The sequence below is a fragment of the Peromyscus maniculatus genome, chromosome 11 (assembly GCF_049852395.1).
Source record: "Peromyscus maniculatus bairdii isolate BWxNUB_F1_BW_parent chromosome 11, HU_Pman_BW_mat_3.1, whole genome shotgun sequence".
Taxonomy (NCBI): Eukaryota; Metazoa; Chordata; class Mammalia; order Rodentia; family Cricetidae; genus Peromyscus; species Peromyscus maniculatus.
The window spans coordinates 84,364,438-84,390,270 of NC_134862.1; the positions used below are offsets into that span (position 1 = coordinate 84,364,438).

The 25,833-nt window shown below is 41.9% G+C and overlaps 2 protein-coding genes and 1 pseudogene across 3 annotated transcripts in view; 1 reads left to right on the plus strand and 2 right to left on the minus strand.

Annotated features, from left to right (window-relative positions):
* Positions 1-1,018, minus strand: part of Fh (fumarate hydratase) — a 24,959-nt gene extending 23,941 nt beyond the window's left edge. The window contains exon 1 of the mRNA XM_042258653.2: positions 845-1,018. Within this exon, the coding sequence (XP_042114587.1) occupies positions 845-967 (123 nt within the window). The 5' untranslated portion in view covers positions 968-1,018. The remainder of the gene's footprint in view (positions 1-844) is intronic.
* A 5,111-nt stretch (positions 1,019-6,129) lies between these two features.
* Positions 6,130-6,574, minus strand: LOC102918757 (large ribosomal subunit protein eL27 pseudogene; annotated as a pseudogene).
* A 3,862-nt stretch (positions 6,575-10,436) lies between these two features.
* Kmo (kynurenine 3-monooxygenase) overlaps positions 10,437-25,833 on the plus strand; it is a 38,974-nt gene continuing 23,577 nt past the window's right edge. Inside the window, exons 1-5 of one of the 2 annotated variants that reach the window (XM_006996185.4) lie at positions 10,437-10,713; positions 15,979-16,048; positions 16,352-16,449; positions 17,613-17,702; positions 22,871-22,919. In XM_006996185.4, coding sequence (XP_006996247.1) covers positions 10,660-10,713; positions 15,979-16,048; positions 16,352-16,449; positions 17,613-17,702; positions 22,871-22,919 — 361 coding nt within the window. In that variant the 5' untranslated portion in view covers positions 10,437-10,659. The remainder of the gene's footprint in view (positions 10,714-15,978; positions 16,049-16,351; positions 16,450-17,612; positions 17,703-22,870; positions 22,920-25,833) is intronic. The other variant, XM_015989525.3, reaches the window with a different exon arrangement.

Sequence of the window (25,833 nt, forward strand, 5' to 3'; positions counted from 1 at the left end):
AACAACACACATTCACATTCAACGCTTTCTAAAGCACTCTAAACAGCAAATGGACTTAATGAAGCATGTCATACTTTGGGCTTGGCCCTTTAAGTTCCTTAGCTGTCTTTCCAACAAAATATTGATTCGGCTACAGTTTGGTCCTATCCAATCTCATGAGGCATGCTTCAGAGTTCTTATGTTCATATTTCCCTAGTTATGGATTCCAGAGTTTTACGAAAGTTTTGAAGGGAAAACACGTGTAATCTCACAAGCTGAGTACTCAAAATTCTTAGGTAAAGCCTTCAGTTCAGAAGACGCACCGGCTTCATCCACCTCGAGAGCCTGAAAGCAGGAGAGTTTACCATGCAAGAACACAGAGTTGAGGGGTCCCCAGCCTAGCCAGGCACTCTTGTCAGTGCCAGGCCAGCCAGGGCTTGCTACCTGGGCAAGGAGGGGGGCTGCCCATTTTCCCGTGCCCTCCTCCACCCCCGCACTTTCTGCATCCCTGCATCCTAATCTGTACCCGCAACTCCGGCATCCTTGCATCCTAACTCGTCCCCTCTTCCCTTGCAACCCCGCATCCTCCCCCATGCACGCACAGTCCCAGAAGTGTCCAGGGCCGAGGGACTCTGCAAGCTCAGGCGTGGGGCACATCTGCCCTGACGCCCATCCTGCCCCACAGGAGCGCATCCCTCACCGGAGCCCGCAGCTCCAGCACACCCGGCTGGAGGCGGCGCCCGGGAGCGGAGGGTAAGAGTGCGCGCGGGCGCTGAGCCCAGGCCCGGCCCGGCCCTCGGGGACACCGGGGACATGCTGACATGAAGGTCACCCCGGCGAGGCCCAGCCCGAGATGCTCGCTCACCATCCGCGCGACGTTTGGGGCACACCGCCGGAGGGTGCCTGCTTCCTCTGAGACGGCAGCACCGGCGGACGGGGTCCGCAGGAGGCGACGCGAGCGGGCGAGGAGTCGGAGTGCTCGGTACATGGTGCTGCGGAAGGTGGGAGGAAAGCGGAGCCTAAGCCACGCCCCCTGGAGACGTCAGAGCCCGACCGCTCTCATGCCCAATCAAACGCCTCAGCCTGAGCTTGTGGGGCGGTCCTAACCATGACTGGCCAATAACAACTTAGGGGGTGGGTTGACTTCCCCGGGCGTGCAGTGAGGCTGTTTGAAGTCCTCAGGTTTATGGGAAACTAGTGAGGAAGGAATTATGGGAAAAGAGATGAGATGGGCGGGCCTATCTTTCCGCAATATTTTTAAGCCGGGGCTGCTAGGAGGCGGGATTTCTAGCTGGTGGCGCCTGTGGTGCTAGGTCTGTGCAATAGCTTAGAATGAACGTGTTATTAAGTTATTATTTATCATGCAACCACCCATGATATGAACCCGTTTCTTTCAAATCCTGCCTTCCTAAAATTTTCTAGAAGTTTTAGAAACTGCCGCGAACTTTAGACAAGGAAGTAGTTATTGTCCCATCACTTAAGGTTGCTTTTGATGGTCATGTTGGAGTCAATTTTCCTGTTTTTTTAACATGTGCTCCGATAACGTTTTTTAATGTGTCCACAGCCTTTGGATTTTCTTTGTGGTCACTGGTTAATGTATACACTTTTAGGCTAAGAAAAGCATATTGATTTAATGATGATGAGTGATATAAAATAGCATCTGAGCCATCATTTTAACCATTTTAATCTCTTCTTTTAGCTTTCTATTGCAGAGCCAGAGGACAGTTTAAAGAGAAAGTTTTTCGGGGTATGGTGGCTCCAATGTATAATCCAGGTATTCTACAAACCACTGTAGGGAGGTGTTGAATTCGAGAACAACCTGGACTTCATAGTGAGCCTGCCATGAACCTGAATGGTAGCATTGGCTTGCAATCTCAACACTTCAGAAATGGGGGTAGGAAGTACAGTAGTTCAGGGTCATCCTTAGCTACACAGTGAGTTTGAGGCCAGCCTGGGATACAGGACACCCTGTCTCAAAATAAGACACATGAAATAAAATAAGTAAGAATGAGACTAATAATTGAGCTAAAATCAAAATGCTTAAACCAGTATCAATTTTTCAGACCTCAGTATCGGTCTCTTTCCTCTCTCAACTAATGGTTGAGAAATTTCTAGAATATTTGATGAAAAGGTGAAACCAAGTTTGCCTTAAAAGTTAGGCTAGAAAAAAAAACAAAGCATTAGGATAAAGTCTAGTCATATAAAGTAGTGAACCTCCTACCCAAGTGTTTAAACTTTCACCATTAAAGGGCAGCCACAAGTTAATTGTGAAGACAGTGGAGTGCATGTGTGTGTGTGTGTGTGTGTGTGTGTGTGTGTGTGTGTGTGTGTTATGAGTTTGAGAGGAATTTGTTTAGAGGCATGGGTCAGAGTTCATAGGGCACTTGCTGAAGTTTTCAGGTTCATGTGTCTCAGAAGGAATTGAAGCAGAGATAAATGGATAGTGATAGAAATATAGACTGTTTAGAAAGAGAAGGGGAAGACACTTTCCAAAGTGGGGGTGGGCTACAGAGCTGGGACAGGTTCCCCAGTCTCTCTCTCTCTTTTTTTTTAAATTTATTTATTTATTTATTTATTTATTTATTTATTTATTTATTTATTTTTTTTTTTTGGTTTTTCGAGACAGGGTTTCTCTGTATAGCTTTGCGCCTTTCCTGGAGCTCACTTGGTAGCCCAGGCTGGCCTCGAACTCACAGAGATCCACCTGGCTCTGCCTCCCGAGTGCTGGGATTAAAGGCGTGCGGCACCACCGCCCGGCCCCCAGTCTCTTTATATGCTCATGTACATGCTCTGGTTTTTACATGCAGCCTGCAGTGACTGTGTGTGTGTGTGTGTGTGTGTGTGTGTGTGTGTGTGTGTGTGTGTGTGTGTGTGTGTGTGTGTGTAGGGGGAACTCCAGGGTTTCAGTTAAATGAAAAAAAAAAAATGAAATAAAAGGAGAACATGACTACTTCTAATGGAAGCCCAGATCCGAGGAAGAAGATGTGTAGAGTAGGGTCAGGGTGAGAAGTACCGGGAGGAGTCAAAGGTACTGAGGGATGCTGGGAGAGCTGGCCAGTATCCACTTTGATATGTAAATAAGCACCTCAGCCGTTTGTCAGGGTTTCTGAAACATAACACCAGTCTTCTTCTGCTATTAGTTTATTTTACCTGTGATCTTGAGTATCTTTCTCCTTGCCCTACTCTCCTGCTACAAAATAACAAACATTTATCATTCTTGTCATTTCCTCGGAAATGGTAACATTGTGTTTGTTCCATACCCTTAATGAAATAGAAGATACTTTTCTAAACTTGAATGTCATTTTCTTCTCTGCCTTCCCAGAGGCTCTCATTTTCTTCATACCTGTCTTTCCAGTTCATCAGTGTATGTTGCTTCAGTCACTAAAACACAAGCAACGGTTTTACAACTTCATTTCAGGCCTGGTATGATGGTGCACCCTTTAGTCCCCACACTAGGGAGGCAAAGGGCTTGTGTATTTCTGTGTGTTAAATGCTACTATGGTCTACACAGTCAGTTCTAGGACAATCAGAGCTATATAATGAGACTCTGTCTCAAAAAAAAAAAAAAAAAGTAATTTGGAGGCCAACATCAGGCAACATAGATCCACATAAAACCTGAAAAAGCATTTAAAAGAAGTTCCAAACACACAAAAATGGAGTTAAACACAGCATCTTGGTAACCACCTTTTCTCAGGTAAGCTCTGTCTTATGATATATTGTGTGTGTGTGTGGGGGGGGGGGTGTTGGGGTTATGCTTTTATTTCCTCAGGAAATGAGACGGTATGGATTCATTCCAGGTTGATATGGATCATGTTTGATCAAGGAAGACCCCCTCAAAATCCTGACTATGAACAGAGATAAACCTAAAAAAAAAAAAAAACTACAAGACATGTTATGTATATTTTACCTGCTCAAATATAAAACAAAAATCATCTTTAACTGACTTTTGCACACCACATATTATGGTGATATTTTATTTGTACTGATTTTATTTGTATGTTAATAAATAAAGTTGCCTGGGGGTCAGAGCTAATAGCAAGCCATAGTAGAAGCTGGGCAGTGGTGGTGCGCACCTTTAATTCCAGCTCTTGGGAGGCAGAGCTAAGCAGATCTCTGTGTGTTCAAGGATACAGCCAACATGGAGACACACGCCTTTAATCTCAATACCAACCATAGAAGACCTGGAGGTCTGTGCAGACAGGCAGTGATGAGGAGGTCATGTGGTTGGGTTTACAACCAATGAGAAGGCAGAATAGAAAGTCAATAAAAAGGACAAACACACAAGATGTAGGTCTCTTGCTGAGGAGGATAGCAGCGGCAGTGAAGGGTAAGGTTTTTTAGCTCTTAGCTCTGACCTCTTGGGCTTTCATCTCTGCATTGGCTCTGTGTTTCTTATTAACAAGACGGTTACATCTACAATATATTCCATACTTATAATGTATGTTACCTTTGAAAATTTATGTATTTTCAGAACAAAGGGACCAAACACCAATGAAAATGGATGGCCCAAATGATCCAACATCTCAGAATGCCTATGTTGCAGTTTGTAAATTCTACATCCAGAACAGCTTCAAGGCTCCTGGCTGAGATAATTTAGCCTCACAAAATGCTCCATTCAATACATAACAATTACCCTGATTTTTCTCAACGTTCTCCAAAAGATACCAGTGCCCACAGACAACAGGAAGTAGTCTAGAGAAGGACATCCACATTCCTAAGAGGTGGGGTATGACTGGGTTTTGGTTATTCAATGAATTATAAATGTTCATCATTGTTTAGGGGGTTAATTACAAGTTGTTACTAGACATAGTTTAAAAAATAAAAGAATTAAATTCAAAGATCTCTTTCTAAAGGAAAAAAGGGGGATATATAAATGATAGGATAAAAGGGTAGGTTTTTGAATCTACTTTTAAACAAAAAAAACTATTAATCTCAAAATATTTTACACTGGTATGGATTTTAGTTTATTGATACAAATTTAAAGTTAATTCTGCTATACTGTATGTGTGTTTCTACTCTTGTTTGGGGTATTGTGCTTATACAGCTCATTTAAAAATATAATGTATAATTAAGAAATACAGGTTAGTAGTTAGTCACCTATAATAGTCAAACTTATATTAGGTATATTTTCAAGGTTAAACAGATATATTTAGCTAGAGAGATGGTCTTCAAAAACTTCAAACACCTACAGAATATGGCATTTAAAATGTTTAGTAACAAAAAGTCTTTTCATGACAGTGAGATATATCAGCTCCTGACAGCACCAATTTACTTCAAAAGAGGATGATGAACATCAAAGAACCTCCATATGGAGTTTGCTTTCTTTATGGCAAAAGCTAACCATTTAGACAAAGAAACTGCCCTTGTCTCAATTGCTGACAGTATACTACTGTCCAAACTGGACCAGCAGGATGCAAAAAAAAGCAACTGCCAGACTTTGCCAAGATAAGGTAGGACAGTCCTTCAAAGTCCCCTGCTTCTCAGAAATGTCTGTCAGAAATACCAGGCCTATAGGCCAAATTTGGATGCCCCAACATTACAGAAGAACCTAGGGTGGTTGTTCAGGCAGCCAGACATCCCTAACATTAGGTAACATTTCACCCTTCTGGGATCTTTGATGGAGTTGAAGACTAGATAGTCATAGTTAAAGTTTTCCTTAGTTATGATAAAAGGTAAATTTGGTATAAAACTTTAGACTCACAAAGATAAGATAAATAATAGAATATTTTCTCTAAATTTGCCAAATACAAATAGACTGGACATTGCAAATGTAATTCTTACCTAACAATTTATTTTTGTTACATATAATTTTACTATATTCAAGTTAAAACCTTCCTTTATAATTTTACTATATTCAAGTTAAAACCTTCCTTTAAAATTAGACAAAAAGGGGGAAATGTTGTGGAACAATTTTTTGTACAATATGAATATGTATTAATATGTATTAATAAAAAGCTGATTGGTCAATGACTAAGCAGGATTTTTCGAGGCAGAGAGAATTCTGGAAAGAAGGGTGGAGGCTGAGGAGTTGCCAGGAGACACAGAGGGAACAAAACATGCTGGAGGACAGGTAAAGCCATAAGCCATGTGGCAATATGTAGATTAATGGAAATGGGTTCATTTAAGTTGTTGTTGTTGTTTTTAATGATGGGAACAAAAATATATCTAAAAGCGACGCTTCTGGAAAAACCATTTGTTCTTCCCTGTCTTGTATCTTTCCTCAAACTTTACCTTGGCCTCCCACCTGGCCTTGTGTTACAGGGCTGGGTCTCTAAAGACATCCTTGTTGACAACTGTTTGTCCAAGGGGATGTCCACAGAGTACCTTGTGGGCATGAGGTGATTGTAGTTATAAACTTTCACAAAGGACTTGATCTTTGACCTCTTGGCGATTTTCTTCTTGCCCATGGCAGCTGTCACTTTTCGGGGATAGCCGTCAATTCCAGCCACCAGGGCATGGCTGTAAGGGCGGTCTGAGGTGCCATCATCAATGTTCTTCACGATGACCGCTTTGCATCCAGAGTAGCGTCCAGCCAGGACCAGCACCACTTTCCCGGGTTTCATGAACTTGCCCATGTCGACAGCAAGGAGCCGGTACCCAGAAGCTAAGTTTTAAGAGCTAGTTAGTAACAAGTTTGAGCTATCAGCTGAGCATTTATAATTAATATTAAGTCTCTGTGGTTATATGGGAGCAGCTTCCAAATCACAGAGAAACTCCACCTACAGTCATTTTAAAGCCCATTTCTGAAATGGAATCCTGTGTTGGGAATGTAACCATGCTCTTTTTAATTTAATAATATTCTATTTCATGAATTTAAAAATTTATTTACATTTTTTAATGTCATTTTGGGTTTGGGTTTTGGCGCTACAGCACACACATGTAGGACAATTTGTGGGAATTGATTCTCTCCCTCCACTACATGGATACAGGGAGTGAACTCGGGTCTCTTGGCTGAGTGGCAAAAGTGCATTTACCTATCGAGCTGTCTCCAGGATCCAAGGATGTCAATTCCTATTACTGTGTGTTATTTTAAGTTCTTTTTAATATTGGTATTTGTACAAATTTCATCTGATTAGAGTTGTCATTTTGTTTTTGTTTGCTTGTTTCATTTCTTTTTCAAGCATATCTCCAGTTCCTACAGCCCAGTTTAGCTTTTTGAAATCCCTCATGATGAGCTTTGTATGAGTGGGTTGTTTAACATTATCTATGGCACATAAAATATTCCAGAATTTTTCTTTTTATAGTTTTCATTTTGTTGAAATACTGTGTAGCCCAGGCTGGCCCTGAATTCACAGTCTTGTTGCCTTGATATTTCCAGGGCTGAAATTACAGATGCCTGTCATTTAAAATGTATTACTTCATTAAACACTGAGAGCAACTTTATGAGATAGTACCTACTATGGCCCATTTTGCAAAGAGAACATTCATATCCAAGAACTCCCAACTATTAACTTTTAATTTTATTTATTAATGAAAGTAATTTCTACTTGTAACAGCAATATAAAATGCCACTTTAGCTAAATAAAATGTATAGGAACATAAATAAACAGGAACAAAAAGTGCAGCATGTAGGGAAGGCAGAATACAAGTGATTGGAATGTGGGAAACAGTGGCTTAGTTAATTGTTGTCAATAAAGAAAATATATTTAAAGCCTTTTCATTAATGGTTGGCACTGCACATCTTTATTTTAGGGTGCAACCTTATAATCTGTGTAAAATAATGTCTTTGCATTGCTTAGAGTTATATTTTTTTAAACTCTGGACTTGTCTGATAATAGTGACCTGTTTTGTTCTCATTGACACTTGCTGATTTTTTTGTGTTTCTGATTTATTCACACTCTGCTCTTTATGGGATATGACCTTTGTCTTGCTTTAAGAGACAAGTGCAAGCCTAGCGGTTTTCCCTTCTGCTCTAAATCTCAGCTCCCAGCTGACAGAATTGATCGCACTGTTCAAATCTGGTCAAATCATCCTGGGGCTTGGATAACAGTTAGCGGTAAAACACGTGCACAAGAGCTGGAGTTCCAATCTAGCAGTGAGGCAAGAGACTGAGCAGAGGAGAGACTGCTTCCTCTTTTAAATAAAGATCTTGAGATGTAAATACACCACCTAGCTTGGGTGGTTAGGAGGGAGATTTTATTTTGTTTTGGTTTTTGAAACCTTGTTAAAAAAATACAACTTACAAGCTGTACATATAAGAAAATTCTATAGAAAGTTTATAAGATAGAAACATAAAATTCTCCCAAGAATTAGAGCAAATACTGAAAGATAAGAAAAACAGTATGGATGTGTTCGTAAGATTAGCAGTCTTGTATGGTAAACATTAAATACTGGATATATGGGAGTAAAGTTGGAGAAAACCTTTACACCAATAAATTCTCCATTGAGGCTGGAGAGACAGCTCAGTGGTTAAGGACACATGCTGCTCCTGCAGAGGACCGAGTTCGGTTCCCAGCATCTGTGCAGAGTGCTCACAACCACCTATGGCTCCAGTTCCAAGGGATCCTGTGCCATCTTCAGAACTCTGAAGATACATGTACTGCCATATGCGTGCCTCCCTCATATACACACATAATTTTAAAATACAGATACATCTTTTTGGGTTTTTTTAAGAGAAGAGAATTCCATTGATCTAGAAACTATGAACAAGTCAGAGCAAAGAGCAAAACATGTTAACAAGAAATGTTGGAGCTCCAAGGACAAAGACAAGAGCCCAGAATCTCACAGGGAAGAGCATAGTACCAAACTCTGTACCAAGAATCTGAAATATATCAAGGTTTCTGAACATGGCAACAATGAGAAAGTAATAATACGACAATGAAAAGTAACAAACCAGAGCTATGTGACAAAACGCGGATGGATCTTAAGAAGTGTAACACTGAGTAGAAGAAGAAAGCTACGAAACAAAACAGGGCTGAGGATAAAGTCAGGGGTAACTAAAGAGCTTAGCATGCATGGGGCCCTAGGTTCAGTTCCCAGTGATGAAACTTACACACACATATGCACGCACGCACACGCGCACGCGCACAAACACACACACACACACACACAAATTATGTGTTCATTTATAGTAAACTTTAAAAAGAAAGAGATACAAAGTCAGACTTTTTCTAAGCTGCACATATGATGGTACAGATTGTACAACCCAAAACAGGAAGATGTCGCTGGCACAGTGGCCCCTCGGAAAGGGAGTGAGGGGCCTGGGGCAGCAGACTTCTGACAAGCTGGCAATATTTTCCTTCCGGAATTCCACGATAGGCACATGCTGTGCAGGAAGTTATCACACTTACATTTGTGCTTGAGTGCTTTCCTTGTTTGGATAATAGTCCTTAATTTTTAAAGAGCTTCTCTAAAGATACGTTTCTCTCTATATTGATACTAAAGAACTCTTGAGTTATACGTTGTTAATTGAAAGGAAATAAATGGGGTGGAAAGAGGTGTGAAATTTGCTAACATTTATATTGAAAAGGAAAGGAAGAAGGAGAAAGGGGGAGGTGAGGTCAGGTGAGGAAGTAGCGAAGGAAAAAGAGGGGGAAGGGAAGGAGAAAGGAAAAGATGGAGGGAAAGATGCAGGAACTTGGAGAGGAGCAGGGTAATCCACACAGCAAAACCACTGCTAGATGCTTGTCTCTGGACAAAAGAACGAGGCTCCCAAGGAGACAGAATTCGTAGAATTGCCCTTCCCTGTGTGTCCTTGCTGCGTCTTTAACTTCAGGCCCTGTGGTATATTACCTACTAGAAATACTCAGGAGTTTTCTGGCACCTGTATCGTACTCACCTAGAGGGGGCGCTATCGAGTGGTGTTTCCTTCCAGTCCCTGCGCAAGGCAATGACCCTCTGAATTCTTTGCCAAAATTTTTGTTCTCAACAAAAATTGGGAAAGAAATAAATCTTCATCTATGCTTTCATTTCACTGTATACCACAATGCCTCCTAGAAAGAAGTACAACTCATTAACAGCGCCCCGCTCCCCACTAAGAAGAAGTAAAGAAGTCAAAAAGTCAAAAGAGTGACCAGGTGCCCCGAAACCAGACCCGAGTCTAGACATGCTGCTGTGTGTTCACCATCTTGCCCATGGCAAAGCACAAGCTAGATTCTAAAGTCCTGTGCTAAAATAACAACAACAACAAAGAGAAAATATGGCCATCTACAAATCTACAAATCCTGCTCAGGAAACTATTAAAACTGCAGGCAGAAAGTGTTTCTCAGCAGAGACGGTTAAAGGCAACCAGTCCACAAAGACCTTTGGGCCAGATTCCTGGTTTATCTCAGTAGCAGGGATAAGTTGTGAATCCAGATCATCTCACTGTCTCTGAGAAGTGGAAGATGCTTCAGAACCTCAGACAACACACGTTTCATTTTACTGTATTTCGAATGAAAATGAAACTAACACATGTAGAAAGAAGAAGAAGAAAAGCCCCAAGACTGCTATTTTTTTTTTAAAGTGTCTTGGACATGGCTAGGTTTTTCAAATTTTGGTCATGGCCATGAATTGTCTCCGAGAAGAGCAGAGCTGATTGGACTTTGGGCTTCTAATGAGTTAAACACCGCCAAAGGAAGTGAGCTTTGACCAAGACTTGCTGCTGGCTCACAGAGGCCCCGGACTCCTGGCAATAAAAAGATCAAAACAGCAGCATGTAGAACACAGAGTTCTAACCTGGACAGAGGTGTTCAAGCAGCTATGGCCTCGTCTGACGCTCAAGGACAAAGAGTGGCCGTTATCGGAGGTGGTTTGGTAAGACAGTCGCGACTTGAATGCTCTCCGGGTGCTTTTTATTAATATTATCTCACGAATGATTTTTCATCATATGTAGATTGTTGATTCTAATCGTTAAACCTTTTAATGTTTAAATACAACTATTACAAATATGGCATTGCTTTTTATTACAATTATTAACATAATAATTGCTGATATTGCCATATATGCATATCCATGTACTAATCATGTCTATCTACCCTTATACCCTCTTCCTTCCCTCACAACTCCTTCTTAGTCTCTTACATTTTTATGTCTTCTTTCACCCCCACCTTGTGTGTGTGTGTGTGTGTATGTTTCCATAAGTGACAAAATACACAGTAATTGTCTTTATGTATTTATATTATTTTATTTATCCTGGTCCTCCAAATCCACCCATTTTTATTAAAATGACTTAATACATATTCTTATTTTAAAATAACAGGATTTTCATTCTTCTTTATGGCTAAATCTACTCCATTGTTTATGTGTACCATATTCTCTTCCTCCATTCATTCACTGACAGCCATCTCAGCAATAAATAGGGCAATAGCATTTGTTTTAAATTGTTCTTTCTGGGAAAGGTATTTTATATCCACTAAGTATAAGGGTGTCTGCTTTCTTTTGTTGTTTTGGTTTAGTATTTCATTAAAAAAACAAGATAAAACAAATTAAACTTGATTTTGCTCCCAAACATGGCTATGTGCCTTAGGCCATTTTAATAAAAACATTTTGCCCCATGCTGGTTAATAAAATAATTCAGTACTCTCTAATGAGAAGAAAATGGTCAAGACACATGAAATTAATAGTTTTAAAAACCTATCAGATACTCACTAGCTATTCAAATAGATGAGAAATAACACATTTGCTAACCCAAATGACTTAGCAGTTTCCATGTGGAGGTGTGGTGAGTGAGCCCCTTACTTTTACCCCAGCAAGTGAGGTTACAGGGCCATCACTCAAACCTAGCAAGATGTGAGATAGTGCTATTTTTTTCTTGGCCCCAAGGGGAGGAAGAAGTGTGACTGTGTGTTATATTTTTACAGCCAAAACCAGTTCTCTCCCCCGCCCCCCAAAAACTGCATTTTTCCAACAGAATAAAAATATTCCAATTAATAAAAACCATCACACAGAGCTCCTTAAAATTAAAAATAGAACCTCTCTAAAATTCAGCTACACTACTTCATTTATACATAAATTAATCAAGTCAGCTCTCTGTAGAGATACCAGTATGCACATGTTTACTGCTACAGTACTCCCAGCAGCTAGGTTACAGACTCGGCCTAGGTACCCCCACCACAAAATGAGTGGATAAGGAAAATGTTACACACACACACACACACACACACACACACACACACACACACACACAGGTATTATTCTCCCATAAAAATAATAAAATCGTGTTGCTTTCAGGAAAAATGGATATAAAAGGTCCTTTTATATAGCTGATTCTAAATTTTTAAATGCCTAGAAATGAGCAGGTCCAATTGCCCACATCTAAAATCCTAGGACTTGGCAGGCTGAGACAGGGAAGCAGAGTGAGACTGAGGCCTAGGTGGGATACACAGTAAGATCCCATGTCTCAACAAGGCCAAGCAAAACCAAGCCTTCTGGGAGATCATTGTGTACTGTGGTCCTCAGGCTTCAGGCCGGGCCTCTCTCTAACTCTTTCCTATCAACTTGTTGAACAAAATGAGAATGTATGTATTCCTGGTATTTGAGGCACTATGGTTAAAGGAGTGGGCATTCTGGGGAGGAGAGAGGCAATAAAGAAGGAAACAAGAAAGCAGTGAGCTGCAAGAATAATGCAAACAGGGCAATGCTTGCAGAGGGTCTTGGCAGTTTCCGTGTGCAGTGGCGTCAAGGACAAGATGGGTCCAGACACCTCCATGAGATGCAAAGCTGCCATGGCCAGTGCTTACAGCATCTTAGGAGATCAGGGAAGAAGACTGCATTTTACTCAAAGTTGCATTGTGTTTGAAGGCCTTGGGGGGATTTCAGTAAGGTCAAACTATGATTCTAAAAGAGCCTTCATGCTGGGCATGGTAGTGCATGCTGGTAATCAACACTGGGAAGCTGAGGAAGGATGAACAGTTCCAGGCAAGTCTGGGCTTTATAACAAGTCCCTACCTCAAAACAAACAAACATCCTCGGGCTTCTAATGGAGAATATTTAGGGAGATTAGGAGGAGACAAGACCAGTTAGAACGCTGCTGTCTATCCATGAATTACTCAAGGGTAGTAGCAATGATGGCTCTTTAAGCATCTCAGAAATGCACGGTGGGAGCGAACAACTCCACATATGATTGCAGAAGATGCAAAAGTGTGCTAGTTTTCTGTGGATTTCTCCCCAGATATCACTCAAACTCTCCATCCGCTGTGAAATCGCTTCCCACACATGCCCTGAAGCTCCTCAGCTGTCGTCCCTGAGATTGTTTCTGCCAGTGATTTCCAAACTCAAAACGCTGTTGATGCTACATTGGTTTCCAGTGTTACTGCTGCTCAGTGACCTGGAGATTTTACAGCACAGCCAGTGTAAACTCAGCCTAGAGAGTGTGTACAGCCCAGGGGCACAGCAGTGTCTGCCGCTAGCTCAGGCAATCCTGTTTTCTTCGGTTTCTTCAGTTTCTACTTCCCTCAGTTTCTTCCTCTTGGGTTAAAACTAAACCCTGAATGTTGAACTCAACTCTTCTGCCTTTTTTTTTTTTTTTTTTTTTTTTTTGCACTCCTCACACAGAGATCTCTACATTATTCTCCACATGGTCCTTCCTACTGCCCAAATCAGGTCACTTGGAACGTCCCTAACTCACAGAACCCAGCAAAGCTCATGTAGCTTGGGTCAAGGTTTTTATAGTGTGCCGTTTGGGTCAAGTCCATCGTTTCTGCAAACGCTGCTGATATGTCCATGTAGAGGACTTGCTGTTAGCCTTCCATAGGGCTCTTATTTTAATAATACCAACATCTCGATTCAGTTTTGTACTGATATCTTAAATTATATTTTTGCAAAGAAATGAATTTCCTTTGTGACATTTTTGTACTATGTATTTCATTACACTTTTGCTCATCCTTCACACGGTTCCCTCCCTGCCCTCCCTCCTTGCCTCTTGTGGGCCTCCCTTCTCCCCACAGAGAGCACCCCTTCTGTTCTCATGGCATGCATCCCATTACCCCACTGCTCCCCCCTCTTTAGACCTCTTCCTTCCCCCTCACAGTTACCCTCCTACCCTCATGCCCCCTCCACACTTAGTTAAATCTGTATTTCGTATAGGAGAGGAGACATCTTTGTCTTTATGATCCTGCTTACTCCACTTAATAGAATCATCTCCAACTCCATCTGTTCTCCTGTAAATGTTCTAATTTCATCTGTCTTTACAGCTAACTAAAATTCCACTGTGTACATGGACTGCATTTCATTTTCATTTGTTTTTATTTAGTTTTTTGACAGTGTCTTTGACAGTATAAAATGCCTACTTCTTACTCTCTCCTCCCGACTCTTTCTAATCTCCCTCCCACCTCCCTCCTCCATACCTGTCTCCCAGATTCCTAACTTTTGGTTTGGTTTTGTGATCCATTTAGTTTAACCAGGGCCCTCTGTGTGGCCATTCATTTTCCTTCCCACTCTTTAGGCTCCGAGATTTCTCTCTGTCATTCCGTTCCTGGGATATCTTTCAGCAGGTGGAATGGACTTTGATGGGCTGTGGAAGTCTATCTTCCTTTGTTGAGGGGGTCAAGGGACACTTTTGATGTTTCTGTGAACCTTCCTGCATCTTTTGAGGCTCTGGTTTCCTCAAAGAAGTTTCAGCTCTCATGTTCTCTGCCTGTATCTCTCCAGCAGTCTTGGTGGGTTTTTGAAGTACTTCACAGAAGCCAGTCTTGCCTACATGCAAGGAATTTATTCCTCACACTTCATTTGCTACCTGCTTCTCATTGTAGGCTCTCGGTGCAGTGCTTTCAAACAGCTGCAGAGTTAGTTCATAAATGTCCACGTCCCTGGGAGAGACTACCCTCATGAAATCTGGCCTACTGTGCCCAATTTCTTCCTTCCTCTGCCCTCCTTCCTATGGTCAGGAATCCAGCTGTGCCTTTGTGGAGTTGTGGGAGGCTTGGAGCAGTTTACGCATCACGTTTCTGTCTATCTCTTCTTGTCTTCTTAGTTACTTCACCACCTAACAGCTAAGATGCTGCTGACAGTTATTCCAAATTATGTACTTTCGACAGAAAGTGAGAAGAGGTAACATGTTCAGAGTGTAGAGTCCTCATCCCCAGCACAGAATCAGCCCTTGCAGCTGGGCACATATGCCAAGGTTTTCCTCTTAGCTTCATTTGAACCTCACTTACACAGAATAGGAATTCTCATAGTCTTTGATCTACTGCTGTTACTGGACTTAAAGAAGGCTCCTAGCTTTTGTGTTGTTGCTAGTTTACTGTTAATAATAAGCACTTGCGAGCTCACCACTCAACACGAGAACCAATATATTCCAGTGACTATCACTGACTTCCTCACCCACTAAAACACTGCCGTGAATATTTTCCTTTTAATTAATATTTTTATCACATCCATACCATATAATCATATATGCATTAATAAATATAAACACATTTTAATTATATATATATGTACATATACCCATGGCTCTGTCTCTATTATTCTTTTTATAAGAACATTACACAGTATGAATCATCTGTAACTCACTCTTCACTTATACTTTTGTGTAAATACATCAGAATTCATTTGTTCGTTCCTTTGTAATGGGCATTTTGGGATGCTAGCAGAGTATTTATTCATTTGATTATGAAAAGGTCTTCTCTAAATATTCTAACACGTGTCCCCTCCTTTGCAGAAAAAAAAAAAGCCAAAACTATGTCTACAACTATACCACTTAATCTTGAATTAAGCCGATTGTTGTGTTCTTCTTTTCTTTTCTTTTACATAATTGGGGAATGAATTCAGAGTTCTGCACGTGCTAGACAATGGTAGTATCCCCAGTCACCTTTTGATACTGAGACAGGCTGTTCCTAAGTTGCACAGGCAGGTCTTGAACTCAAGACCCCCCTGCCTCAGATGAATTATAGGCTTGCATAATCAGGCCTGGATGGTCTGACTGATCTTGCCTTTGGTCTTCTTGGACAGTGACTACAACCAAGTCAGTGTAATGAATGAAGTAGTATATCCATCCATACACAATAGTGCGTTTTTCACCAAAATGTCCATGTATGTACAGAACCAGACGAAGACATGAAAAAAGTTGGTTTTGATTTCTAGGTTGGAGCATTGAATGCATGCTTTCTTGCAAAGAGGAATTTTCAAGTTGATGTGTATGAAGCTAGAGAAGGTGAGTCGGTAATGGAAAATGAGGAAGGGTTTCCAATTGCACCATCTATTTCTTTGGATGTTCTGAATAAAAGAAGTCTTAATAAAAGAAATTTAAGATATAAGAACTATTAGAATACTTTTAAAACCTCAGTGATCTAAATTTAATTGAATACTAATTGACACCTGTTATTTTCTTTAGATGCATTAATGAGTCTTTTAATTTGACTCTGAATTGAACAATTGTTCAAATGCAAGGATTTGTTCACTCCTTAGCCACATTTGAGGAAGTGTGTGCATCACAGAGTCTGCTTCCTGTTTTTAGATATTCGAGTGGCTGAGTTTACACGTGGAAGAAGCATTAACTTGGCCCTTTCTTATAGAGGACGGCAGGCCTTGAAGGCCATTGGTCTGGAAGATCAGGTACATAGTTGATGCAGTTTTCTTTCTTTAAAAAAAAAAATTTGTGTGTGTGTGTGTGTGTGTGTGTGTTGTATGTGTGTGTGTGTGTGTGTGTGTGTGAGAGAGAGAGAGAGAGAGAGAGAGAGAGAGATGTAGACCTATGTGTTCACGTATGTGTTGGGTGAGCATGCCCACACTAGTACCCGCAAAGGCCAAAAGAACATGTTGGGTGTCCTGTTCTGCCGTTCTCTCCCTTTTCCCCTTGGGCCAGGGTCTCTCACTGACCTCTGAGCTGGCCCCTCGGTATCCAAAGGCAGGCCCGCATGCCTACACAACAAGCGTTCTTACCAAGCCAGTGCGATCGCCCTCGCAAGTTTTTTTGTGGAGATGAATATACTCGATGGTTTTCAACAATTCATGGCATTGATTGTACCCTGGTATGAAATGTTATTTGATACCAATGACCTGCATATGAAAATCCATTCAGCAAAGGCTTGGAAAATGACAGATTTGACAAGCTCGTGAACCTTTACCCCATGATGGGTGTGGAGACATGAGGACTGGGGGAGTCACAGACATGACACTCCAGTCCCATCTGGTATCAGGTTTCACACCGGGCTCTTACAGGAAAGCGGGTCTCCGATTGGGCAGGTCGGGTTTGCTCTAGTTTCCTTCCAGGCACTATGATGAAACACTCTGATCCAAAGCAAACTAGGAGAGGCAAAGGTTTTTTCCGTCTCACAGGTTACAGTTCTTCATTGAGGGAAGTCAGAGAAGGAACTTGAAGGCATGGCTGCTTGCTGTCATCACATGCAACATTACCTCTAGCCAGGGAACTCATAGCCAAGGAATACAACAGAAAGCATGGAGGATTACATTTTTCTCCTCACAGTGACCCTTCTCATAGTCAGAAGAAAATCACTTAGCCCCCAACTCAGTACCTCTAACATCTAACCACTCCCCAAAGTCTGTGATAGCGAGTTTAAACCAGATAAACATTCATTTTTTTTTTCCATATTAAAGAAACACTGACATACTTGAGAGCAAAGTAGCCACTGAGCGACATTAGGCTTCCTGGGTCCCTTTGAAGGTTTAATTGAAAAATCCCATTTATATTCACATCTATTTGATTCTCGTGGTGGTAGGTCACAGCAATGGAAATGATTGTTTCTGGTTCTTCTCAGGTTGTCTCCAAAGGTGTGCCCATGAGAGCGAGAATGATCCACTCTCTCTCAGGAAAGAAGTCTGCAATTCCCTATGGGAATAAGTCTCAGGTAGGTTCACACTGAAGGCAGCGGATTGCACATCAATTCGAACTGAGCCCAATGCCTGCCATGGGCCACTTGCTCTTCTTTAACGCCAGATACTCCAGCCTCAGTCTAGATGCCAGGAATACATACACTGGTTAGTTAGTTCATAGATGTTCAAACCAGGGTCCAAGCAATAATGCCCATGAGAAACACTGAGCTACTCCTATCAATCTTGTCATGAGGCCATTTCTTGTTCTGCATGTGGCTCCTGCTGCCCAACTGTTTGGGATGCCAGCTGCCTCCCTTTCAATTAGAAAGAATTACCACGTTATTTGTTGTTGAGTATCATGTACGAGGACAACTCTGGGGCATAGTCCATTGCTGTTGCCTTCCCCTCAATGGCCCTCTTGCCCTGGATTTGCTTATAATAGAATGTATAGAACGAACCAGAAATGCTTTCAGTACTTTCTAATTCCCAAAACAACAGAGGCCAGATGGTAATGTAGTTTTTGAAAGCAAATCCATTACCCTGCTCTGTGTTTTCCTCATCTTTTACATGCTGACATTCATAACTGGGAGAAAATGTATTTGCATCTAATTATACCCTTTGAGTTTAGAAATAAATTTGAGAGAGAATGAAGGCCCCAAACATCTATCAACAAGAGGGGAATTCCCAGTTTGCTTTATTTTTGTGGAGCCATGCCTTATGAGGCACAGAGCCTGAGTAAGGTTTACATTCTTCTGAAGGATGAGGGACGGTCATTTGTTTCATGGGGAAGAGATATCAGTAGAATAAGACGAGAGAAGGTTCACTGTGTGGTACGGTCAGGAAATGGAAGAGTGGTTTGAAGAAAGGGGAAGTTGTAGCTTACAGGAAGGCTACAGAGAAAGCAAAAATTGAAGCACTCTGTAGAAATGCTAAATCAGTAGCAAAATAGAATTACCCTAATCAAATGGAGGAAAGCCGAGCAAGACTTCATCTCTAAGACTTAAATCTGAAATGCAAAGTGCATTCATTTCAGAGGCTTGACAGAGAGGGCGTGTAAGTTCACTCTAGCACAGCATAAGTTACTGAACTTGAACGTAGCTGCCACGCTTTATAGAAGAGGAAACGGCCTGCAGACTTGCATGAGATACATCAAGGCACAAATAAGGCAGCTTTCTTCTTAGAGGTGTGACATTCCCCTGGGCAGTCATGCTTACGGCCCCATTGCTCTCTGTCTCCGTGGTGAGTGACTCACAATATCATCTCATTCTTTTGTATTACCGTGGAGCAGCCTAAGGAAGCTGAGCTGTCCAACCAAGTTCACTCCAGGGCCCTGGCCAATCAGGTATCAGTGGGCAGAAGAAGATAGAGTTCAAATACCAGAGAAACTAGACAAGGAGAGTGACTGGGACCAGAGGCCACGATTGCTTTCAACTGTTGTGGTGGGGATTGAGTCCCCCAGAGGGAGCAGGTGTGTGGGAGAGTTCCAATTTTGGAGTCTTCACTGCAATACGGAGGAAGTGGCCCCTTTCCCACCACCACTCTTTCTCGGTTCTTACGAAGTGGGTAAAGGCTAAGTTTACAGCCACCCTCATCCTTCAGTTTCCACATGACTGCATTGACATCTGTTGGGGTTCAGTCAAACGCAAAGGCCGCTTTGCCCTTTAAGAACCATCCGGTTGCTTTGAACCACTCAGTTGCCCTGCCTGAGGAAGTGCAGTCATCCTTGTGACCCCAAGATTTCTTCACATCTTCTTCATGACCACCTTCTTTTGGCCTCTGCAGCCTCTTGGCCCCTGGGTTCCCCTCACCCAGTATTAGCTGGCTACCACCAAGATCCAGACATGAAATCCACCCTTTCGTTAGTCTCTACTCATAAGCATCCTAAAAACAGCATATTTGGAGCTGTACCTACTGTGCAGCCTTGAGTTCAGAGCCCAGCATTCAGTCCAGAGAGAGGGCTCAGCAGTTAAGAGCACTTGCTACTGTTCCAGAGGACCTGAGTTCAGTTCCCAGCACCCACCCTGGGGAGCTCACAACCACCTGTAACTCCAGCTTCATAGAATCCGTCACTCTCTCCTGACCTCCATGGGCGCCTTTTTTCACTCATACAGCCACATGCATACACATAAATACAAATATATCCTCAGTGACCCACCACCCACATATAGAGCCAGGCATAGGCACACCTGTAATCTCTGTAATCCAGTGCTGTGAGGTACAGAGACAGAGGGATGACTGGGTCTTGCTGGCTGCCAGCATAGCTCCAGGTTCAGTGAGAGATCCTGTCTCGGAGGAAGAAGACAGACAGACAGACAGACGGACAGACAGACAGACAAACAGATAGATACTTGGCACTCTCCTGGCCTCCATACCATACCATCACACACATATATTACACACACACACACACACACACAAAGAGAGAGACAGAGGGAGGGAGACAAGAAGAGAAGAAGGGAGAGTAGGGGAGGGGGAGGGAGAGAGAATGAATCTGCTGAAGAGCTCTGGGCCACAGGTGAAGCACTTTGCATTAAGACACACAGTTTAGATATCCACAATGTGCAAAACTGACTTCCCAAACCCTCCCTGGCTGTTTGTCTCCTGGCCCTTTCCCCCACACCATGCACAGATGCTTCCTGGCTTTGTGGACATTCCCCTCTCCCTCCTAGACTGTCTTGGGAACTGTCAAGATACCGTGTAATATACAGAGGTGGTCAAAGCTCCCGGCAAACTCCTGAGCTTCTGTGTTCAAAGTTAAGCTACCTCGCTCCCTTAGTAGGAGGCTTTCCCTTGTTGTATCTGAAATGGTCTGCATTTAAACAATCACATTACATGCCTCCAAATAAACTCTCTAATGTGGCTTTTATCCTTGTGATTTTGGCATGACAGCCACTTAATATCTCTAGACTCCTTGACTTATATTAGCTCCTCGAGGGACTAGCCTTTTAGAACAGGTGTTGGCATGTTCTGTGACAGGAACAGCACTGACTCTTGCTGATGAGGCAATGCCATCCAGACCGCAGAAGTAAACGGTAGACATGTCCTGGTGCCCCATTGGGCAGGCAATGTCTATCGGTTCCCACAGCACACAAGCCCTGTAACTAACATCAAAAGTCTCCTTTCACCACATTAATTTAAATGAATATTTATAATTTCCTAACATCCTCTAGAATGTTTCCTTGCTGGGCTGGGAATGGAGCCCAGGGCCTTGTGCAAGTTGAGCAAGTACTCTACTCTTGAGCCTTTCACACTCAGAATACACACTTGGTTTCCATGGAAACACAGTGATTAGTGACACAGAGTGCAAGAAACAGAACTATGAGGCAAAGAAGAGGTCTGTCTTCCTACATCAGTGTTAGTCCTGTAGTGGTACTTGCTCTGCCCATGACCTAGGGCTGTGAGGCTTGGAGGAGGCAGTGCTTCTTGCCATCCTAGACTACCTCTTTAAAAAAGAGGAGAGAGAGGTCACATGTTTCTGTCTTTTTTTTTTTTTAATCCTGGCATGATTGGACACCAATGGTCTGGGAATTGAACCCAGGTGCTCTAAAACATGTCAGTGCTCTTAACTACTGAGCCATCCCTCTCCTCTTCACCTGAGATGATTACTCAGACATAGTGGATAGCCAATTGAAAATCTTTATTTCAGCTGGCTGGGACTACATCCAAGTGTCTGGGGACCTAGGTGCAGCCCCAAGTGTCCAGAACATGGAGTTATTTTTTTAAGGGCAGAGGCCTTATCCAGGCATCTTGCTCAGCATCTGCAGGGGTGGGGACCGGGGCTTCACAGAGTAAGCAGTCTGAAGCAAGCACTTTTAACCGAAGCTAAGTGGTTGGCTGGAGGGAGGTTCTGCATAAACAGGCAGTGTTAACAAAGGCTAAGATAAGTTAGCCAGGACATCCTGACCTTTGCTTCCTAGATGGAGTTGGGTAGTTCTCCATGGGATTCCCCATCAAGGAGATCACATTCTAGTTTAATCTGGAAATGGCGTCAGCAGCAATCCAAGATGGAGGAGGCTCTGCATTGTCTCGCCCCATCCCAATAGGAAGCAAGCATCTCCCTAGCCACTGCCACTGTGATACCTCTGAGTTATTTTTATACCAAGTTTAGATTTGACTGCTAAGGTAAAATTTCTACCTCAGGATGAGAGCAAGAGCTATAAGTGAGTATTTTCGTGTTAAAAACTGTGTGGTCTCCCATCATTTGGAAAAATGACGTGCTTTAAATATTTAACGAATTCTCTTTAAATCATAAGACTGTAGTATGATTTTCATGGTCCATGGTAAGTATTTTCGCTATAAAATAATTAATATTTAAACTTAACTTGGTGTGATGATGACTACGAGCAACCTAAGATGTATTTTTATAGATCAGTTTTTATTTTACTTGATTTTTTTTCTGCTTTTAAACTAAACTAAAAATAAAACATTTTTAACTGATGCTTACAGTATTATGGACCCGAGACACCATATGTGCATTGCGTTCTAGGACGGTCAACCTGCTACATTTTACCACAAAGTCCGAAATAAGCAACAGACCGTAGTGAGGGTTTGTCTTTGTCCTACAGCTCCTGCCCCCACCACCTGTTACCTTCACAGTTTTCTCTGAAGTTAAGGCTTGGGAGGTAGATTTGGGGGGGGAGGGAGCAGTGCATTTGCTCTGATGTTATCAGTAGTGAAGCAATGTAACAACCATATTGAGAGAGCTCTGATGGAATTACGAAATTTACAATGTTAAAATTATGTTAATGAAACTAATATATTCACTGTATGAGAAGGTTTTGATTTTTATAGTTCAAACTTTGAGAAAGCCTAAGATAAAAATTTGAATATTATATTAAGCATATTTGGTTAAAGTTGTTTATTATCATTGTATTATTTTTGTTTTGTTTTGTTTTTTGAGTTTCTCTGTGTAGCTTTGCGCCTTTCTTGGAACTCACTTGGTAACCCAGGCTGGCCTTGAACTCACAGAGATCCGCCTGGCTCTGCCTCTGAGTGCTGGGATTAAAGGTGTGCCACCACCGCCCGGCTTATCATTGTATTATTATGATGGTTGTTATTATTATTATTATCATACCACTTAGATAAATATTCTAAAACTAGTTTACAACCTTCTGCTAAATAGTGAAAATTTCTTCTTTCTGAGTAACTTAAAGTTAAGTTTGGCCATTCACCAGAAACAATGTCTACTTTGTTTTTCTTACAGTATATCCTTTCCATTAGCAGAGAAAAGTTAAACAAGGATCTACTGACTGGTAAGCCTAATGCTTTTGTTCACTCAGCTTGTCACATGACTTACTAGGGTTTGCTTGCTGTTCCTTTCTGTGGGCTATAATGAATAAGATTGTGTACGGTACAGAGAGCCCTTGAAAAGTGGTAGCAAAATTGCCACAGTGTCTCTTTTCATCTCATCAATTATCTAAATGAAAATAATTCTTTCCTCAGACATTGTAATTCTACCACGCACTGTCTGGTCAAGAACTCACAGTCCAGTGGGTCAACAGACATAAGCAGACAACTTGCCAAGTGCCCTATTAGAGGAGCATGTGAGGAAGATAAGATGTGAAGGCTTGAAGGAAGCTGCAACTTTGAGCGCATTGCCATAGCCCCCAAGTGCCTAACCAAGGCTCTGGGCAAAGTCAGATAGCAGTGTGGTAAGGGGGAGGGTAGATTCACATCTGTAGGAGAACAAATGTGTAGAGGAGACTGAGAAAGGAAGATGCAAGATCTAGCTCTCAAGTTTGTACTCTGAGTAACTAAAAAGAATCGCCCATAAACTGAAGCTACCAGGCTGCACGTTTAGTGAACCATAGCATCGCATCCCTGGCAACCTTTCACACCTCTGGTATCCTTTCAGTCCTCATTACATGTAACAGTAGATTATACCAGTTCAGTGATTATACTGAGCAGATTCACTACCAGCAGAGCATACCCCTTGAACATTTCTACTCTCTTCTTTTTTTAATTTTAAAAACATTTACTTTTGAGATAATATAATTGCATCATTTCCTCCTTCCATTTCCTCACTTCAAAACCTTCCATACACTCCTCCTTACTCCCTTTCAAATACATGGTCTCCTTGTTCATTATTTGTTGTGTTTTATATATATATGTATATTCCTCAATATAACCTTTTCAGTCTGTGTAATGTTATTCATATGTTTATTTTCAGGGCTGACCATTTGGTGTTGGATAACCAATTGGTGTGCCCTCCCTGGTGTCTTAGGGTTTCTATTGCTGTGAAGAGACCCCATGACCACGACAACTTTTATAAAGGAAAACATTTAATTGGGGCTTACAGTTCAAATGTTTAGTCTACAATCATCATGGTGGGTAGCATGCAGGCAGACATGGTACTGGAAAAAGAGCTGAGAGTTCTACATCTTGATCCACAGACAACAGAAACAACTGTGTGTCCCATGCTGGGTGGAGCTTGAGCATAGACCTCAAAGCCCATCTCCACAGTGACACACTTCCTCCAACAATGCCACACCTCCTAATAGTGCCACTGTCTATGGGCCAAGCATTCCAACACACAAGTCTATAGGGACCATTCCTATTCAAACCACCAAACCTGGGAAAGACAACTGATTGATTGTTCCTGCTCTCAGCACTCCTTGCCTATAGTTCCATGTGTAGGGTTGGGGCCCCATGGGCTGTCCCCCATCCACCTCATTGTTGTCCTTGTTCAGCTCATCTTTAGGCAGCCTTTATGGGTGTCACTTCTGACATTCCTAGGAGATCCAATCTCACAGCAAACTCCCTGACCCTGTGGCTCTTACAGTCTCCCTGCCCCCTTCCACATTGTTCCCTGAGCATGAGGTGCAGGTGTGATTTGTAGATACAGCCTTTGGAAGGGCTCCACAACTCTGCATTTTGATTGGTCGTGGTTTTCTGTAATGATCTTCATCCACTGCAAAGAGAAGTTTCTCTGATAAGGGTGAGAGCTGCACTTAATCTATGGGTATAAGGACAAATGTTTAGGAAGCAGTTAGGAATTAAGCCGTTTTACTAAAGTGGTAGTCATGGGCTCTCCTCCAAGATCCATGACTTCATTAGCCTTGGGGTAGTTACTAGGTTCTCAGTACCCACTATGGTTTCCCTCTTGTTGAGCTTCTGTTGTCTTTTTAACCAACCCTTCTTGATATATTCCAGAAGTCTCTGTCTTTTTAGCAAGTTAAATGTTCCATAGAATTACTTTTTCACCTCTGGTTATATTTGGAGCTGCCTTTCAGCTAGATGGAGTGGGGACCATGTACTACACATATCCCTGCTCATCTTTAGAAAGAAGATAAACAGCAAGCAGCTTTTTAAGACGGCAACCTCACAGACCTGTTTACAGCCTCTGAATTTACTAAGATAAAGAGAATAGCGAGTTGTTACTGAAGCACCAAGCACTATAGCAAGTGCCTCATATGCACTGATTTCCACAAGCCTCCCAACAACCATGTGAGGCAGAATCAAGTGTACCTCAGCTTTACAAATGGCAAAATGAAAGCTTAGAACTCTTAGGTCTCACTATTACAATTGGTAGAATCTAGATATGAGCTTTAGTCTGTTTATTCCAAAGTCTCTGCTTTTTAATGACTTAATTTCTGCCTTTATTATATATGGAACATCAGCTAATAATAAAGAGCTGATGTATATATAATTACAGTCTTGGTATATATGACAGACATTTCCGTACTGTTCTTCTTTGAGGATGTGCTTCACAGACTCCAAATTAATAAAGGACTGCGTCTCTCTGTCTCTGTCTCTGTCTCTGTCTCTGTCTCTGTCTCTGTCTCTCTCTCTCTCTCTCTCTCTCTCTCTCTCTCTCTCTCTCTGTGTGTGTGTGTGTGTGTGTGTGTAAAGAGAAAGAGAGAGAAACAAAATCTCTTAACCCAAGCATTGTTTGGCATATAAACTTCTCATTTCTTTGCAAAGCATGAAACATGTGATCCATACATTCGATATATTTGATTAACTATAAATACTTATTTTTCTCTAACTTAATCACCTCCCCTCCAAAAACATTGTAAGTGAACCCCATTCTCAGATAAACCCACATTTCATGCACAAACGTTTCATGGTTTGCTCTCCCATTCGATGTTTATAACAAGGAAAACAAGATAGATGTGGTTGGGACATTCAGTAACTCCTGTATCAAGACACTTTTTTTTTTGTTTT